We start from the raw sequence: 20,425 nt of genomic DNA, 5'->3' as shown, positions 1-20,425 counted from the left end.
ACACTGAGACAACACATGACAGCCATCAATGTAACACAGTTAGCTTTCAGCTTCGTGTTTGATTAATAACAATTTACCAAAACTAAAGAAAATCTTTAGCACCTCAGTCTTGGGGATCCAAATTCTTCAGGGGTTGCAGTGTATAACCAACAGGATCACCGCTTTTGGAAGCTTTTTTGTGTCACATCAGTGCGCTTTGGATTATCTGTGACACAGAAAATGGCCAGTCTGACCATGTTGTTCCGTCTCCACCACATGGGCTTTCTCAGGGACAGGAAGGGTCGACTAACTATGGAGCCATGTCAGATAGCCAACAAAATGGGTAGGTGGTCCCAAAAAAGTGCTGTAGAGGGAATACTATGTAAATTTGAATAGACTTATGTTTGTTAATTTGTTAAGGGTGCTTTTAGACCTGGAGTTAACTTGCTTTGGTCCGAATCAGGGACTCATTTTGTTACAAAGTTGCATGATTGCCTAGAGTTGGTTCTTGTTCTTACGGCAGAATTTACAAGCGGACCAGATCAAACGCCTTGCGTGAAAAAACTGCTCTTGATTAGTCAGAATTTCCATGCGGGAACAATCCAGGAAGTAAACAAAACGTTTAAGAAGAGTACACACAAGATAAATGCGACACTTTCTAATGTCACAATGAAGTGACAACTACGCAGGTTGATTTTAGCGCTTGTCATCATGTACTATAGTGCTTGCATTGTTCATTTTAGTCAAACCATACAGTTTGAAAAGGAGGCGCGGCTCCAACTACAAAACAATGTTTTGATGCATTGGATGCGCCGAATGCGCATATTAAGGCAGTGCAGGAGGAGGCGCACATGAATAATCCACAGGGACTGTAACATGCTACATTACTGATGAGTATTTATCAAAAACCTCATTGTGTAAAGGCACTAAAAGTCAACCCTACAATATCACTGCAATATTGTCACAGATTGATATTGTGATATTTGATTTTCTCCTCATCGCCCAGCCCTAAGTGTTTATAAAAATGCCTGAGCATAACTTATTGCAGCATTCTCATTAAGTCAACACTTTTCTATCAAGATAATTTGTGTGCTGTGGCTTAAGCACTCATGCATGTAAATCAAAGGAATTAAATCATGACTTCTTGGGCCTTGTTTTCCAGCTCCATGTCTCGTAAACCCATTTTTAGAGCTTATCGGAGCTTTCCTCACTATTTGGAAAAATAATGGTAATCCCCCTTGACTTTTCCTTTGAGAGACAACAAAGAAGCTTAATTTCTCTCTCGGAGTAAACAGTGAATGAGCTCTTTGTTTTGTTTCCTCAGTTCAAAAGATGTTGGCTCCCAGTCATGAGTATTTGAATCAAATTTAGCCACACTCATAGAAGGGGGAATCACCAAGATAATTTGGTCTCAATGAATTCATGCCCAGATGAAGATGTTGTTTGAGTGTTTTTGAAGTTTATTGACGTCAAGATGACGTAAGAGTTCAAGTATAAAAGCTTCATACATGAGTAGACATGAATAAACTGATTACTGGTGTGTGCCTACTTAAGTAAATGTATTCTTTGATCTTAGTTTTGCATTTAGACCTTTTTTTTTTTTTTTTTTAACAAACCTAAAAATACTTTATCCAAAGACCGATATTTCAGGACTTGCTGCAATCCATGGAACAAACTTGTGTTTTGCATTTGAAGAAAACAAGATGACTTCAGAGTTGACATTTTTTCAGGGCATGTCTCATAAGGTTGCTAAATACTCACTGCACTCTTGATATCACATAAAAAGATGATAAGCAGGACATCAGTCAAATTAAGGATCCTTAGGTGCCCCAGCTCACAGTGACCAACAGAGTCTAAGTAGTAGTCAGAGAGAAGATTACAACCAATCATTATTAAAGCCTATTTCACCCGCAAATCCACCAGTGACAACTCTTTGGCTGGCTTAACTTTTTCTCCCCTGCGAGTAGATAGCCATGAACACAAGGGGAGAAACTGTTTAATGCAAAGCAGCACTCGTTACTAAATCTTGTTTTGGGGAGGGGTTAGTGACATGGGGGGACACAGCAAAGAAAAGCCGGTTGGTGAGGGCAAAAAGGAGCTGGCAGCGCCTGTGGCTTTCTGTTGCTCCGTGGGTGGCAGGGCGTTGGCCAGTGTATGGCACGGCTGCTGTTCAGTTGCTTCTTCGCCATACAACAATGGGACGGGCAGAAAGATAGACCCGCTTTAGACCCGTGTGGGGTGTAAGGTGTTGTGGAGGCCTAGACTGATAGAGACGGTTTGGTGCTGGTTTTGGTTTACAATGGCGGTGCTGGATAATCACAGCTGGCAGTACGCCCAGGCTGGAAAAACCCTGATCAGACTATCAGGTAGGGTATTCTCTCTTTTACCCAGAATCCTGTTTATTTTGATTCCTAACAGTACAAATACTAAGACAGGGTGACGTCATGTGTACAACTTAAATGTCAAAAAACATGATTATATTATATATTATTTAATATTTACAACTTTGGTAGAAGTATAATTAAGAAAACTCCTCGTTATTAGTTTTTCTTTCTTTTTTTTTTACTGTAAACTTAATTTTAATGCTCAAGAGCGCATTTCCACTCCATATTTTGTTTGTGCTGATATTTTTTTTAGTTTTATTTTAATCAATGTGACCGCAGCATTCTCGGCAAATAGGACCTTAAGTAATAAATACATACCCCAGTTCCATACATGAAAATATGGTGGTAGCTTCACCTTTTTTTTGTTTATAAGAGACACGTGGAAGCGATTAAAACACTATAATGCAGAGTAGAAAAATCTCCGCTTTATTAATTGTAGAATTTAGAAAGAGAAAAAGAAACCACCTTCCTAATAAAACTGACCAAATCACAGTCTGCAGCTTTATAAACTCACCAAAGTAAGACCTCCTGGTTCTTATATAATTTGTTTTAATAAATGATTGTGGTCGCAATGTTGATGCTGTTGAAGTCGATCAAAGTCTGGTTGAATGTTGCTGAACGATAGTATTGTAGAGCAGCTTGTGTACACTGTATTTTCTAGAATTTATTTTACATGTTTTTTTTTTTTCATTCTTCGTATTTAAATACTGTCTCTATCATGCGTGCGCTAGACAAAAGATAAAGATTCTGCATTCTGTTGCCTCAGTAAAACATTTGGTAAGTTATGACTGTGATGTCTTTAGCATTTGAACATTTATTATGTGTGTGTAGAAACCACAACTCTCAGTGATGGATCCTTTCTTGCAATTTATCAGTAATTCATGGGCCAACAAACTTGGCACTGCAGTTAATAACAATATTACATCTATAGTCTGAGAAGAAATAGGGGAGAGAATGATTGGACAACGGTATAATAGACTGCATCTAACCCTCTGCAAATGGGTGTTTTGTTTCCTCGACACAAAGTAGTATGCTAAAAACATGCATACTGTTACAAAAGCCCTACTTTTAAAATGCCTGGTGCAGCTGCATTCTAGCAAGTCCCAAGAGGAAAGAAAAACAGGAACACCTCACAGTACTGCAAACCGATGCAAAAGAATGCAGTAAATAAAACTGTTGTGGAGCATACAATGTTTATTCTTTCTTGAGACTGTGTAAGTGATACTGAAGTTTTGATTTAACTTTTTTTTTTTTTTTTTTTTGTGGAGTTACGCAAAATCCTGTGAAGTCGCTTTCAGTCAATGTTGCAGAGGCTGAGCTGTTACTTCTGTTCTTCTGTCATAGTGAAGTTGCCTGAATAATTTTGACACATAATTTTATGTTTGCAGTGTTTGACTCAGGCCATGAGTATGTTAGCCTGTTGGGCTTACCATGTTGAGCTAAAAAGGTACTGTTAAGTCCAAATCTCTAAAAGCTGTCTCGTACTGCTTATTTATGCCTGTGTATATTTGTTTTTTGTTTATGAGAATTCAGGTGATGTTTCTAGGAACTGAAAGGGACAGAAAAGGCCACATGTATGCACATTATTTTCTTTTTATACACCTTACTGCCACCCCTCCTGCTTAAGGTGTCCTGTTTTCTGTATAGTATATGGGTCATTGTGCTCAGCTTGTGCTGTGCTACATAGACACAAAACTAATTTAGTTACTTGCGAGGCACACTGTACAGCTTATGTTTACTGAATGTTGGGCCTATACTATGGCTAAAAACAACACCCTGCTTAAACAGTCTATAAGTCTGCAGAGCTACAGCCAGTTAGCTACAGTTAATCTGTGCCAGGTGTTGAAACAGGTCAATCACGACAGCTGGCCTACGCCTTAAACACAGGACAGAAGGTAAGCTCTGTCCCTGTACTGGACAAGTACAGTCCGTAACATCCGACCTGGCTTTTACCACCTGAAATACTCTGTTCAGGTAGCTAGAAGATACTCCAGCCATCGCTCTTAATAAAAATGAAAGTGTTCTTTTTCATCCTCTCTTGCTCTGTCACCACGACTTGGTGCCTGCAGGGGTAATGTATGCAGATGTCTGAGGAGATGACTGCTCTGAGGCGATTACGAGAAATAGTGCTATTTATCATAAGGACAGCACCGCAGAATGAGATCACACGAAGACAAGCAGAGGGAGGATGTATAAAGCTTCTGGCATAGTTTAATTTCAAAGACGCATCCCAAGACCTGGGACTAAACATGAAGTCATGGGTCGAAGTTTTTATTTTGTATGATGACTGTGCAAGCAGTTGATTAATCATTTCACTTGGGACACATTTTGTCCATATACATGACCTTTTCACTTTTATAGTAAGATCAATAGAGAAGTTCTTTGTCAGACCAGGTAAACGCTAAAATATAGATTCTTAGTTTTCCATTAGTCACTGTTAAGGGAAATGGAAACTTATCCTCCAGTAAATGACCATCAAACTTTGTTGCAGATTTTTTATGCACCCCAGGAGGAACTGCTCCGACAGTCCTCCTGTTAAAATGCTGGACAGATGCAGAATGAAGTTGCAGCAAGTTGATAATGACAAGTGCTTCAAATCAAAGGGGCTTGTGCCTGTCAAAAGTGCTGAAGGGTTAGTCCAGCGCTGACTCACATTTACTCATCCTTTCAAATGTAGCCATGTTGCAGTGCGTGCACACAGAACTCTATAAAAAAAAGACAGCATTAAGTACTGGCAAGTGACACAGAGGGTTGCCAATAGTGAGGCCTAGAGGGACACTAAGTATGTCAGAAGTCAATAGAGTCAGCAGAGGGAGGGGAGAACACAGAGAGAGACAGATAGGGTGGTAGGACGTCACATGAGATGAGAAACAAAGAGGGAAAAAAAAGAGAAACAAGGAGATTTGTAAATTATACACGAAGGTGAGGTTGTTATTCAGGCTCACTGAGGTGTGAAAGGAATAGAGAAACAGCTGTAGCACCATAATAAGAACACATACAATACTTATATTCTGTCAAGGTGTATTACAACCTAAACCAGATTACAAATGGAACAACTACACACACAAACAGACATTCACACACATTGTCTTGTTTGTGAAGCATGCACTCATCCCTGGGCTGTCTCCCATGTGTGCATTTCATCTGCTAAAGGATATTATTGTTACTGCTTTCACTGTGCACGCATGTTGCAGCACTAAAAGTGTAATTTCAGAAGTGTGTGTGGTGTAATGTGTGTAGCAGTGCAGATGTAAGCGAAGGACAGTAGTTCATTATACAGCATTGAAAGTGCTTTGATTGTGGTCTTTACTGGTCTCACAAACAGCTCAGTGAAATAGCTGTGACATGCACACTCACTGGCTTGCATAATACTGCTGACCATTGTTTATCTTAGCATTGCGCCTTTGCTGCTCACACACTGTACTAAATAAGAGTTATATTTAGGGTAGATTAGATTTGAATGGTGTGGACATGAATCACAGAGCTCTGTATTCTCTCTGCTCCGCATGATGAGTTGTTCACTCACAGAGCTCTTAATCTATAAGATATATTTAGGTGAAGCTTTGTTCTGATCTGTCATCCCTAAGGTGTTGTTGTGTTATTTATACACATCACATTGTGGTCAAGAGTTTCATTTAGGTTATTTGTTTTGAATAAAAGTGCTGAAGTACTGCATAGCTAACTTCACAGTTACATTGTAGTGACTAAGTCCTTGTTGACCCGTCTCCAGTGCTCACATTTGTGTTTGAAGAGGTGATCATGGCTAGCATTTAGAGTTGGGTCACTTTCTGGTTTTGCCAGCTTAAACCAGTTTGATTTTATGCAAAGTGGCTGAACCAGCATTTGTCATTATGACACATTTTGGCAAATGAAATGGTAGCTTACATCCGCAGCCTGTGCTGGCAGCATCACAACACTGAATCCAACTTGCATTAGTAAGAAGCAATATGATAATGTGATTAACATGATATTAAATTTATAAACGGACTAACAGAGCCACTAGTGTCTGACAGGCTATGCGCTGAGCACCAGCAACATGAAGGAGATCGAATTTAGAGGTGGGAGTGGGGCAGAGTGGTGCACGTTGTGTTTTGTTTACTAGACAGTTAATGTGTTTTTGAGTGCAAAGATGAGTCATGACAGAATTAGTCTCTAAAAAAACTGAAACTGCACCAATATGGCAACATTTTGAATTTGAAATTGACAAAAGTGGTGTCCTAAATGGCCTTGAGAGATGCAGTGCACTGTTTTGAGCTGAACTTTTGTCTGCCGCCTTGTTTCTATTTATTACTGTTGCTCACTTTGAAAGCTCTTCAATGAATGTAGAATGGATGATTCATAGAGTTGATATGAAAAAGTGTTAATATGAAACCTCCTAATTTTACTTCGGAAATCAAAATGAGGTGGCAGGTGGTGGAAGGGAGATCATCAGGGAGCTAAAAAGTTTCTGGGAAAATAAATAACCATCACTTCAACCAAGCTATGGTACTTGCTGTTGGCTATATTGTATGTCATTTCTAGTAAATATCACAATATAAAACATGTGTTTGATGTTTAAAATGCAACATTACAAAGGTGGGAAGATAACAAGTAGGCTTCACACTCATCTTATAAGTAGTTATGTCTCCACTCTGATCTCAAGTGCACAGCTGATATTTACGTGGTTTGTTTTCATGATGTAACAGAAGTGCATGTTTCACAGATTCAGTGTGGACAGAGAGCTCTGATGTTACATGATCCAACACGGTAGTCTGGTGCTCTTTTGCTTTTAGGACACGGTGTCTATATGTTCCACTCTGGAGCAGCTGCTGAGTCAAGTGCACCTGGTAAAATTTGGTATACCAGTCCGATCTGGTGCATGGCTTAATATCAAACCTGTCTTACCGTTTTTACGGCTTTGGGCAGCTGTGGCTCAGAGGTAGAGCAGGTCATCCAATAATTGGAAGATCGGCGGTTTGATCCCTGACTCCTCCAGTTCGCATGTTGAAGTATCCTTGGGCATGATACTGAACCCCAAATTGCTCCAGGTGGCTGTTCCATCGGTGCGTGAGAGCTTGTGAATGCTCACTGAGTAGCAGGTGGCACCATGTATGGTAGCCTTGGCCACCAGTGTGTGAATGTGTGTGTGAATGGGTGAACATGACGTAGTGTAAAGGCGCTTTGAGGTGTCGGAAGTCTAGAAAGGCGCTATACAAGTGCAGTCCATTTACACTGGTCCAACCCTACTGGTACTGAAATGATCAGGTGATTAACAGATAAGTCGATAAACAGAAAATGAATCAACCACTTTGATTATCAAGTAATTATTGAAGTCAAGCAAAAGTTGGTTCCTCTAATCAAAAGGTTTGCTGCTTTTCTCTGTTTTATATCTTTGTAAACAGTATGTTTTGGACTGTGGGTGTGTTTGTCAGACAAAACAAACTATCTGAAGACATCCACTGGTGCCTTGTGAACAGTTTTAATTTTATTAACTGAACTAATAAACTAAATGACTAATAAAAAGCCCCAAGCCAATTAATGAAATTATGAAAGTAATTATTAGTGGCAGCCCTTATCACAGCCTTAACCTATGTAAAGTATTTGAAGCTGGTGTTGTGACTCCATATACTGCTGCCTAGGTAAACAAACTGCAGGAAGAAAATTAAAATAACAGTTCTTCAGTGGCTGGATAGCATTGTTTTATCTGAAGGCGCCACACAGCAGTCGCAGATTGACCATTTAAACACAGTGCCAGAGTCGTACCATGAGATTCACTTTTTCCCCTCCCCTTCCCATTTGTTATGACTTATTCATACCCTTTTTTGCTGTGCTTAGGGGTTATATCCAGGTCGAGGGGTTGCGGTAGGAGCAAAGTGTTATTTTTACTGTAAGCCACACTGTAACAACAATATGAGAAACCCGATGAAAGTTGAGCTCACCACAGTCCCCAGGCCCCCTGCCAGCTCCGGCTGAAGGTCACAGAACTAGAGTAGAGTAGAGGCTGGTAGAAGTGGCTTTGTATCTGAGGGGTGATTGAAAGGCTGTGTGTGTGTGTGTGTGTGTGTGTGCGTGTGTGCGTGCGTGCGTGCGTGCGTAGGGGCGTGCGTGCGTGCGTGCGTGTGTGTAAAAGATAGGAAAATAAATAAACGAAAAGGATATGCAGTTGAAGAGAAAGAAAGATGGAGAAATGGAGCAAGAGCCAGAACAAGAGGGAGATAGAGCTCTAAGTTGTTTATCTTATCACCCTGTTGCACCGGGGCAACGTACGCCTGCTGTTATTCTAGCCGGGTTCTTACACAGGGGACTTGACAAACAACCTGCTTGTAACAGCCCATCATATAGACTAGGCTAAACACTCATATTGCCCACAACAACCCAGAGGGCTCAGGCAATAGCAGCCTAATATACCTTCACACTAGGGGGTTGAGCAGAAATAGTACACAACATGGCATTCTCATATGGCAGACACACGATGAGAGAGGATAGTGTAAGCGGATTAAAATGAGCTATGGTTACATAGCTAAAAGCTGAATTTTTCATTTGAGTCTCATGGCTGAAATAGCCAGATAATCCCAATTTTAGATCAACGGTGAAGGACAGCAGTTTAGTAAGTTTAGGTTGAGTATTCTAGACCACGTTTGACCTTTAAGTGCTGCTCAAAGAGCCACTATTAGCTTGTCTCAAACTTTCAGGGGATTCGCGTATTTGCAAAAAAAAGCAACTTTTCCCAAACCCAAAAAGGTGACATGTTGTGTTTTAGGGCAGGGACATTTACCACATCTTTAGCCGCCTGGAAGATGTAAGGTCGGACACTGGGTACTACTCTTGTGCCTACTCTGTGCCAACTTTAAGGGTGTGGAGGCAGGTTGCATTTGAAGTTGCTAAGTGACTAAACTAGCAGCGTATTATAGCCTACTTAGAAGAAATCTTGAGTTCGGACCTGATCTTCCTCCAGTTGTTATTAAAATGTTGTGCATGGGACAGACAAAATGCCCTGGCTGGCCTTGCACCAAAATGAGCAACTTCTCCTCCTCCATTTTTATCATAGATTGATGTTTACGAATGTTTATGTCAGGACGAAGCTGTCTTGCCCTGAAAAACAGGCGTTTGGAAATGCTTGCGTGTGGCAACAGCTTCACTCCCACTTTTTAGCACGCCTTCCACGTGTCTAGATTGAAAATGATGGATTTTAGGGCGCAAAAAACGCTACTTCTGGCTCACAAAGTTTGTTCTTAAATGATCGAAACACAAACGTAAACAGCACTACAAAACAGAAGAGCTCACTAGTATTAGAGCAAACACTGTCTGTAGACCCAGAGCCACTGTTGGTAGACATTCAGGGTGAGAAGTTTCCTGGAAGACACTGATGTTACTTTTCTCGGAGCGAGAAATCAATTTTGTGTTGTGCTGAAGTGAATTCCCTTGAGGATCTACAGTGGCCTGTGCCCTGCTTTTTGCCTGAGTTCTGTTAAGTTTCACCAAAAAGCTGATAAAGTGGCACATCACTCTCTCTGAGGGAACACTATTCTTAGAGCCCTGCAAAGGGTGTCAGTCACACTGCAATACAGTAAAAACACAGGTCAGAACACGGGGACACACACCCAAACATTTAATACACAAGATACAAATGTATGTCTGCATAGACTCATACAGGGATAGACATATACAAACAGCTTCATAAAGCATGCTAGTCTAATGCACGCAGTCTAGCACAGTAATGACTAAACCAATTCACTTTCACACACACTCTGTTTCTGCATGGTTCCCAAAAGCTCCCCACATTCTGAGCCAGTCCAAGTCGTGGCCGAACTAAGCCAAACCAGGCTGAGCAGTGTGACAAATGCCTCCCAGTTCTCTCTTTTCACTCAAACTCATAGTGAGGTTCACATACTGGGCTCTGACCCAGAACTGAAGTATGAAAGAGCCATCTGAAATCCATCACAAACACATGCACTGTAAATCTTCATATAACAGGCACTAAACTCTAGAAATGGTTTATATATTTATACAGCTGTAATTACAAATAAATAATGAGCATCTATGTGTTGCATCTGTACGATGAAAGTTTGCTGAATGGTTAAGTGCTGGGCCCATCTTGGTATAAAATGCATTTCATAGTGACTGCTGCTCTGAATCTTTGGATCTTACCGCAGTTATCTCCACAGGCAGCTTGAATGTGTGTTATCAAGTTCGTGCTGAGGCGGTCAGCCCAACAGCCGGGGGAATTGTACTGTAGTATTTTTGCAGTATTATGTAGCAGTCCCGGTCTGTTCTGCTGTACTACACATACAGCCTAGCTTGTAATTGCTCTGAGTTTGAGGTTACGAGGTTATGAGCCAGAGGATTGGCATCATGCGGCGTGCCAGGCTGCGCAGATGCACCATGTACAGTCTAGCCTGTGGTCTAAAGGATTGGAAGCAAAGGGATTGGCACAATGCACTGAAGCCGTCTGTTCAGACGTGCTGTGGAGGCACGACACGAATATGCAGTTGTGTTCATTTTTGGGTTATGAGCTAAGGTTATGGTGCTTGTAGGTGAATAAATTGGTTGTGTTTATCCCTGCACATGTTACAATTGTGGTCAGGGGTATTATAAACTTTTTCCATTCTGATCTAAACTTAGTGCATTACATCTCATTAAAACCCTCCAGAAACAAGTCTGTAAACTGGTTTGGATCCTAAAGGGTGCAGGATGTTTTCAGTCTGTGGTGTGAGGAATTGGTACAAAGCATGAACACAATCTGTTCTGTAGTAGTGTATTCAGATCGGCATGTGAGTGTTTTCATCCCGGAGTTGGGAGGGCAAAAGGAAATGGATTGGCACGCTTTCTGTGTGTTGTCCTGTTGTACTGCCTCTGCTACACAGCAATGTGAATTTAAGGATTTAGGGCACAATCCTGGAGGAGAGACAAGAAGAAGGGCTGAGTGAATGTGCGTTGCTGCCTATTGCTCTCTGTCTGTTTGCTTTCAAAATATATGCAGAGCAACAGGAGTGAAAATGTACTCACTGCACGAGCTGCATGTGAAATATTTTCACAGTGTGACTTTGGAATCAAGCTTTGTAAAAACATACATGGAGAAATTATCTTAAAACAGAGCACGAAACTGTTCAGTCCCATGTGTAGGCTCAGTCATTCTGGATCTTCGAATTAAATGAAGGCTACAATTTTGTGTCTTCACCTCTGTATTCTGTGGTCGTGTGTTTGACGAGAATATCACTGCTAAACCAAAAGGGTTGGCTGACACTCAAGTGGCATAAAAACACGCATTTAGCCAAGTTGCTGCCATCACTGAGCAGACAAAATTTATATTAGTGCAACATTGGGCAAACTGTAACTGTAATTTGCATGCAAGCATGTGATTGATCAAACCATGACTGTATATCTAATGTTCATGAGCGAATTATGAATGACAGCTAATGGTGACAGTTTTGCATAGTTGTGGAAAAAAGTTATCCAAGCTGTTTTGTTTTGGCTGTTATCCTTGGCAAGACAGTGCACTTACTTAATGGTCTTTTCCTGCAGCATTCCTTTGTCTTGGACACTGGACTGTTATTGCATATTTATTAAATGAAAATAGAGTTCAGTAAGAGGGACAAGTCTTTCACCAACTGTCTAAATATATAGAGGCAATACACCAAATTTCACAAGCATTATTGTCTTTCATGCATTATTTGTTGTCAAGCCAGCCCAGCCCAACATATGACCTGCTGTCCCCTTGACTGATACAGAAGTTACCTCCATTACTAGGGGCGGCTGTGGCTCAGAGGTAGAGCGGGTCATCCACTAATCAGAGAGGCGATCCCTGGCTCCTCCAGTCCGCATGTCGAAGTACCTTTGGGCAAGACACTGAACCCCAAATTGCTCCCGATGGCTGTTCCATCAGTGTGTGAGTGCATGTGAATGGTTACTGAGTAGCAGGTGGCACCATATGGTAGCCGCAGCCACCAGTATGTGAATGTGTGTGTGAATGTATGAATGTGACTAGGTGTAAAAGTGCTTAAAGTGGTCAGAAGACTAGAAAGGTGCTATACAAGTGCAGTCCATTTAACATTAACTTAATCTGCAGAGAGTAGGAGAGCATATGTGGATGCCCATGTTTGTGCATGTGTTCCTGCTTCTGTGTGTGTCATGAATGACAGACTGTCATCCGCCACTCCTGCATTGCTGTCTGAATGATCCACTACCTGTCTTGTGTGCCGTTGATCTCCTCATCTCGCGCTCATCACCTTGTATTTCCCAGTGCTATGTAGATATGCAAGGACAGATGTGTCTCAGTGAGCTCTGAAAAAGAAATGCCTTTCTACCTTTCCTCTTCATTCTCCTGCTTTGAATTCTAGATTAACGAAATCATCATTACACAAAAAAGGCTCACTGTAAAAAACTTCTCTCTTGTGCGAAGGCTATGCATTTTGCCTCATTCTACAGGGCACTGAGTGCAGGCTGCCAGAAAAATGGATTGCTCTCATTATGAGTGTGTTATGAACAAGCAGTCTGTGATTGAAAAGCTTTATTTCATGCTCGGCAGACTTGTAAATGAGGGGTTGTGTGTAGTGAAGAAAGGAGATTGTCGTGTGTGCCTGTGTGTTCTGGTGTGTGAGTGTGTATAGCGAGAGGTGTTGATGGGATTTCATGAATCACAGTGTGTAGGGTAATACTTTATTTCAGTGGGATATTGTGTGCTTTATTGCTGCATATAAACATGACAAAAATTAGGAGAGGCTCTGTGGTTGTATGTGTACTTGCGGCATTGCACCTTTTGCGCTGTGTTGACATCACGAGTAATGGGCCATCATACTGTGGAAGCAACTTACTCTTCACCAGCAGCTGTTTATGTTTTGCTGCTCTCCATGTTTTTAATGGCCGTACAGTACAGCACTTTATATGGGATTCTCCACCCTGATCTTCTAAATCCAGCATTAAGATGTGCAAATTGTGTGACAGCCACATATGTTTCTAGCTTTCTGCCGCCTTCTCCATAAAACCCAAAGCTAACGTATGTCCAGCTTTCTGCCAGACATGGTCTAACGTGGTACAAACTGCAGCTTAAGCAGGGCTGCAGCATTATACCAGAGGTCAGCATTGGCTGTGTGCCAGCACCAGTATCTTACATAAACCACCACAGTGAGGAATGTGTTTGGGCACACTTCACAGGAAACACACACACATGTGCTAACACACAAAGTGCAAGAAGAGTATTGTTTCTTTCTGCTTGGGTCCTGTCGTGCTGAAGTTCAGTGCACACACACTGAAACAATCTTTGAAGTCTACGTCTCTGTTTTCACCATCTCTCCAGCTATTGCCGTGCTCAATCTTCTTACCTTGTTCTCTGCGTGTGAGAGACAGATCGAGGGGGGCTGGATGAGAAACAGGTGCAGCAGGTTGTAAAGAGACAGTCAGCTACAGAGAGGGAGGTCATAAAAACTATGAGTGTGGACTGCAAGGGACTCACTCAGCTGTTTAGCTGCTCTCTTTCTCCTCTCTCCTCTCGCCAGCCGTGGAACGAAAATGAAACCATTATTGCTACCTCAGTCCCATCTTGTCTCAGCTGGTTGTGACATTATCCGTGAGTCAGGTTGTGTCCAGTCCGGCCACTTCCCACAGTGAGCTAATGTGCTGTCATCCAGGCCTGACCGCTCCTCCTAACTCCCTTTAGACCGTGGATGAAATCGATATTACAGGAGCCATTAAAACCTGTAGGAGTTATTTAGCTGTCCCTCTGTCTTTCTGCAGCCTCCTCTGTCTGTATCATTATCCATCTCGCTGTACGCTGCAGTTTTGTCTGTCCCCTTATTCTTCTCGCTTGAATCATTATCAGCCTGTGCTCCTCTGTTCCTGTCATTTCATACCACACACTTTCTCCTCATCCCTCTCCATTTCAGCCTCCAGCCTCTGATCCATTAATCTTTTTATCTATCCATCCAACTATTTACGTAGCTTTCTGGCTCCCCTCCTTGTCTTTACTCTGCATCTTGTCACCTCTCTTTTTTTCTCCTTCATATCCTCAGGTTGTAACTCATTTGCAACCTGGAGGAGGCAGCCATAGGTTTAATGATACTCGTGTTGAAAAATGTCTTCACTTTACAGTTTTGCTCTCTGCTTGTATCAGGCTGTGGGCTGAAAAATATTCCAATTTTGAGAGCAAATACACAACTTTGAGTAATCACTGGCTCCTGCTTGAGATTATGGCTGTAGTTTAAAAGGAATTTAGAATCATGACTGACTTTTATTTGAAGGCATTCGGTTTGTGTACGTGTACGTGTGTGTGCGTGCGTGTGTGTGTGTAAGTGCATGATTAAGCACTCGGTCTAGCCAATATCTAATTAGCTCATTTCCATTCGTAGTCAGTGTGATTAAATGTTTATATTATAACTGTCAAAGCAGCACAGTGTTTATCTAAAGTTGTTAGCTCCTTCCTCTACAGTATTTGTTTTCCTTTTTGACCTCTAAGCTCTGTTTACCAAAACAGAGCTTGAAAATATTTCTCATGTTTTAATGCTTTTTTCCTTCCCGGATGGCATTCTTTATAATTCTGATTTGCTGTTTGCACGCAACTTCAAATACACTAATTTATGTTGCTTGTGTGCTGCTTATGTGAAGGAGTAGCTTATATTTTGTGTGTGTATGTGTGTGTGTATATATGTGAGAGAGATGACTCACTGCTAGAATGAGAGATATCTGATGACATCACTAGCTAACTACATCTGCAGGGAGGCACTGCCCCCACACACACCTCCTCACTCGCATGCACTCATGTATTCAGCGGTCAAAGCTGTCAATATGGCTGGTGTGCATGTTTTCACAAACTGCAGCAGTATAGCTTTTGGCTATAGATTATTGTGCCCTCCAGTGCTTTGGTTTCTGCATTTCCATTTGCTGCATTGTTATAATAAAATCTCTTGAATACTATTTTTGTTTTGTGTGGGTTTTTTTGACTATCATAAAGTTGTTGCAGTGATAGGGAATTTGTAATGCTAATTAATGAGAAAACACTATATTTATTAAGATAAAAACCCTTTAAAAGTTATCATTAGATGAATTTAGAGAATTTAATTGTACATTTTTCTGGTCAGCGACCCATTTAAATCAATCTCCATGACTGACTGCTACGACACAGCAAAGAGATAAAAGTCTATTTTTATGTGTATGTTTATATGTTTCCTTTTCTGTATATTTGTAAGTTTGTCTAGGTTGAATTGCTCCATCCTTCTTCTTGGTATCAACTAGTGTGCCATCTGTTTAGATGAAAAGAGCAAACATACAATAGCAGGCTGGGTAAAACCATAGTGGGAAACCCAAAGTATACCAGGCTAGGCTAGATTTAGAGCTGCAACAAAAACTAATATTCATGATCAAAATGGATGAGTAATGCCACAATATCAGCCTGTTTATAGCCCAATGCAGTATCGTACAGCGTCGGCTCGGATCGTGAACGACAATCAGTGTCGTACGCAGTAATCCAGCATTTTATCTGGTGTAGTGTGCCATAGTAGATGACAACCGACGCAATGTCTGGGACACCTCACAACGACCAGTGATGATTGGTCGTGGATCAACGTGTAGTCTGTCATGTCTGTCGGCCAAGTCACAGCATGATTTTATGACCCCACAATCACCTAATCTGACATAGTGACTGTCGGAATGGGCATATATGTCGTGTAGTGTGAACCTAGCATAAGTCTACAAAAATAATGCAGTTTTCACTAAAAGATCACTAAAAGAGAACTTTTGTTTTTAAGTGATTACTTGATGTGCAGACTGTCTGTTTCTGAATAAATAACAATACTATTGCTAGACTATTGCTATAACTTTTAAGTAGTAACCAGACCCATAAAGTCACTCATATTTGTTCCTCATTTTGGTCCATCGGTGTCAACACACTAATTGAATGCACCACATAATTTAAGTGGCATTTTTATGAAATGCAGCTGAAAAGAATGATGTTGTCCAAGGTGTATGTCTATGCTTACTGTACAACAGGGGTCAAAGACAGTTTTTCCTCACTGGTCATAGACAATGATTTGTTTGAGAGGCTTGATTAAGGTAATCTGAATTAAAACAAGCAGTGTTCCTATCCAGTTAAACCTCAAGCATTGTCAGCAAACACTGGCCAACTCCTACTAGATATACCACGTGCCACCACATTAGTGTGAAAATAAAAACAAAGATAAAGATTGGTGTAACAGTTGTCAGTCTTCTGACGAACTGGCTGTTTGTCTTTGTGACTGGACTTTGGCTGCGAGTCTCCTGCTTTGCTAATCTCTCTGTTTTTCTCTGTGTTTCAGGGTTTCATCGCAATGAGGATATGAAAGCCATTGACGTGCTTCCCATCCTCAAGGAGAAGGTCGCCTTTCTCTCAGGTTAGAAATATATAATATTCATAGAAACTGCCATTAAGACTTTTTCAATGAAGAGAAGTCATAATCAAACTAGAGTTTGGCTGGTTGCCACTTAGGTAGAGACTTCAGTATTTTTAAATTAAATTTTTCATTTTCCAAGTGTAGAAATCTTTTTCAGAAATGGTGTTTATAAAGAGCAATAAGAATTAGGTTGTTTTTTTTAACAAGCTGATATTGGCCTTGATCCAAGTTAAAGGTATGCAAGATTTGTGGGCTACTGTTTGTCAACACTATCACCAGAAATAGGGCAAATGGGCTTTCTGTTTAGCTTTTAGTGTGTGCGTTTTTTTTGGTGCTGGCTCCCATATTTTCGTAGCTTCCTCTTGGATCCGTGCTGCTACTACCTGGTGGTCACTACCTTTTTTTATAACTCCAACCTTATCTGTGTGCTGTGCCCAGGAACATCCTAAGCAGAGCAAAACAAGAAGAAAATAAGACTAGAGACCATCTCGCAATGGGATCATTCCAGCGATGCAGCATTCCACGATTTAAAGCAAATGTCGGACAGAGGCATAAAGTGGAGGGGATAATGGCCCCTTCACTACTTCTGGCGCACTTGCTTAGACCACACCAATTTTTGAACTCCATCATTGTGTCTTCTGTACTTCCGTTTCCCCTACTTCCTGCCCCCCTTCCTCAGACTATGCCCATCTTTGAAGTCGGCCTTTATTTTGATCTCAACTAAAGATCTGTGAATTCATGTGATCCAAGTCTATAAATCAGTGGATACATTTTTTGGAGCTTCACATCCCCTGCAAAATGACTTATTCTGCTATCAAGAATTAATCCATTCAATCCGATAACATTTGAAAGTCTAAAAGAGCTGCAAGATTAAATTACTTTATCTCCATTCAATTTAGCAGAGGACAAAACAGGAAGTCAGCTGCTCCGCAGGCACTTGGCCGCGCTCGGCCATGCCCGATAGCCAAAAGTCTCTAGTGTGCCTGCTCTATGGGCCCAATAATGCAGAAGCAGGGCCGATCACCCAGGTAATGTCATGCCACGAAAAAGAGCTTTTTTGGCTTCATGCACCACTGAGCAACTTTCAAAGGGGGCCCAGCCACCAATACTGTAGTCAGGTCAATGATGACACACACCACACAAACTCACAAGGTGAAAACAATACCAGCTGTTGCTACTGGTAAAAATAAAGGCAGAGGGCAGGGTCTTAGCTGATAAATACACCGCCACACACTGCTAGCAGGTTATAAGTGATGATTTAGAGTGATTACTTTTATATAAGTCAAGTGTTTTTGTTTTTGTTTTGTTTTTTTTATTAGGAAAATACATGTTTTTTGTGTTTGCAAGCGGATGCAAGACAAATTTATCAGAAGAGACAATTGTGTGAAGTGAGCTTAAGTCATTGAGATCAGTTAGATAAAAGCAGAGAATTCAGTCAATATGCTCAATTAAGTGTCAGCCAATCAGAACGACACCTTTTGTTTCTGCATAAATAACATCTTTAGTTGCCAGTCTAAGTACTTCAGAAAGCTCTGTTGTTTAGAATAATAACAAGATCATCACAGTTACAAGATATTGTGGCTCTTATGCTTTAAGGACAGAATGGTTTCGTGTGGAGATATGAACTGTATGTGTCTTGAATGTCACAACACAGCAGCTTAGTAGGTATGAAAATTCTAGCTTCATTTTCTGCAATTTCTACTTGTTAGGTTAATTAAGTACACCTACTTATTTCTCTGAATTGCCTCTGACTCATCATGGTGTTGACCTGACCTTTACCCGATTGGTGTTAACTGCAAAGGCATTGCCATAATTGTTAGCGAGTATGAGAGAGTGTTTTTTCTGTTCACTTTTCATTTTCACTTTCACTTTTTTCATTTGTCAGTGTTGTTTGTTACTGCAGACTGACTGAAGGGCCATTACTGGCCTTGTCATCATGAGACTAACTTGACCCCTGACTTTTGAGTTTGACTCAGTTCAAATCATGACTTATTCACAGATGGTACCTATACAAATAAGCTGCTGCCATCTTAGAGAACTGCTGCATTCACTTTGCCTCTGTTTGGGGTGGTACCCTATAGGTTATGTAGTCCTACGTGAATTCGACAGCATCAGACTAATTACTACTACTAAGGTAAAATAAATGTATTGTAAAATTTTAGTCTGTTCATTTATTCTGCTCAATATGATTGAAGCTATGTGTGGAGTTCACATAATTCCTGAGTTTATGGGATTCCTGATGCTCAAGCCTATGACGTGACTAATGTGTGAAAAGCAAGGAAAACCCTAGCCAAGTTGCAAGTCAGTCACATTGGTGATACAGTAAAAAAGAATTTAACATAAGATATGGAGAATGTTTTTTATTGACACTACTTTTCTCTCAGCCTTTGCTTGAGTTAGCTTTGCTACAGCCATGCCACAGTATTTAGTAGCTGTTATGTAATGACTTTTTTGTTGTTTGATTTCTACCCATAGGTGGCAGAGACAGACGCGGAGGTCCTGTTCTCACATTTCCAGCACGGAGTAACCATGACAGAATACGACCCGAAGACCTGCGCAGGCTTATAGCTTACCTGGCTACTATTCCCAGGTAGGAAATGCACTTACATAGGTCTGCCCCTGACTACGAATTTTCCTAGTCAATGAGTAGTCGTCATTTAGGACCATTGGTCGACTAGTCACCTGCATGTTTACGATATTAATTTGATTGTTAGATTATATATTTTGGGCGGGGCAACACAATGGTTTGAGTTCAAGGTGTGAGAAAGAATAGTATCAGTAACATTGTTAACACTGTGCTACATTACAGAGAAATACAAAACTGTACTAATGAACCTTCAATAATATAGGCCTATACAAGTGCATGTCACACGCAGAGCGAGCTGCCTGTTAATGACGCTGTCAGCAAAGCAGTAATGATTGTGCTAAGTGGCTAATGGGCATGTAGCTACTTCCATGTTCCAGGTGATAGGTCATGTTTGTAGTTGACGAGTTTACATATCACCTTGGGTTCGTCCTTCACCTTCTCAAAATGATCCCACACTTTGGATTTCCTGCCCGACATGTTATTAACTAGCCGGTGGAATAACCACAGGTACCAGCCCAGTTTATTAGGGACCGTACACATGCCGCGTCTTTAACCACCTGGGATGCTGGGTGCTACTTTTTGTGCCAGCTTTCAAGAGCATGGCGGCAAGTTGCGTCTGAGGTTGCCAAACAACCTTAGCATAGTAAAGCCTATTTACCTGAAATCCTGAGAGCAGAGCTGATCTTCTTCCAAGCGCTGTTTATAAGTGTGTAGGCCTACCGTCCTTGGGACAGATGTAAAGCTCTGGGTAGCCCTGCACTAACATGATCAACTTTTCCATATTTATCAGACTGAATATTTACAGAAGAAGGGAAAGATATCTGCCAACTGTGATTGGTTTGTAACATGACTCCTGTCTGACTGCTGAGCGTGGCCACTTCCTGTGTTTGTCCTTTCAAATTAAGGTTTTGATTTATTTTGACAAGGTGCAGCTCCTAATAGAGTTTCATGTTATTCTTTTTGTTGCTTTTCTGCGACCAACGAAATCTTGCCAACTAAGGACCTGTCTGGTCGACTAACGTTTGGACGACTATTTGGGGGCAGCCCTAGCTCACACATTCACAGGGTTTCAGCTCATTATTCATACTTTTTCATGTATGCACACACACACACACACACACACACACACACACACACAT

General features: G+C 41.1%; 1 protein-coding gene across 3 annotated transcripts in view; it reads left to right on the top strand.

Moving 5' to 3' along the window:
- Positions 1-20,425, top strand: part of triob (trio Rho guanine nucleotide exchange factor b) — a 123,620-nt gene that overhangs the window by 28,994 nt on the left and 74,201 nt on the right. For all 3 annotated transcript variants that reach the window (XM_050046123.1, XM_050046124.1, XM_050046125.1), the window contains 2 exons: positions 16,625-16,699; positions 19,175-19,289. In XM_050046123.1, coding sequence (XP_049902080.1) covers positions 16,625-16,699; positions 19,175-19,289 — 190 coding nt within the window. The remainder of the gene's footprint in view (positions 1-16,624; positions 16,700-19,174; positions 19,290-20,425) is intronic.

Source organism: Epinephelus moara, chromosome 6, assembly GCF_006386435.1.
Source record: "Epinephelus moara isolate mb chromosome 6, YSFRI_EMoa_1.0, whole genome shotgun sequence".
In the NCBI taxonomy this organism is placed as follows: Eukaryota; Metazoa; Chordata; class Actinopteri; order Perciformes; family Serranidae; genus Epinephelus; species Epinephelus moara.
This window is presented reverse-complemented; position numbering and strand designations above follow the sequence as displayed.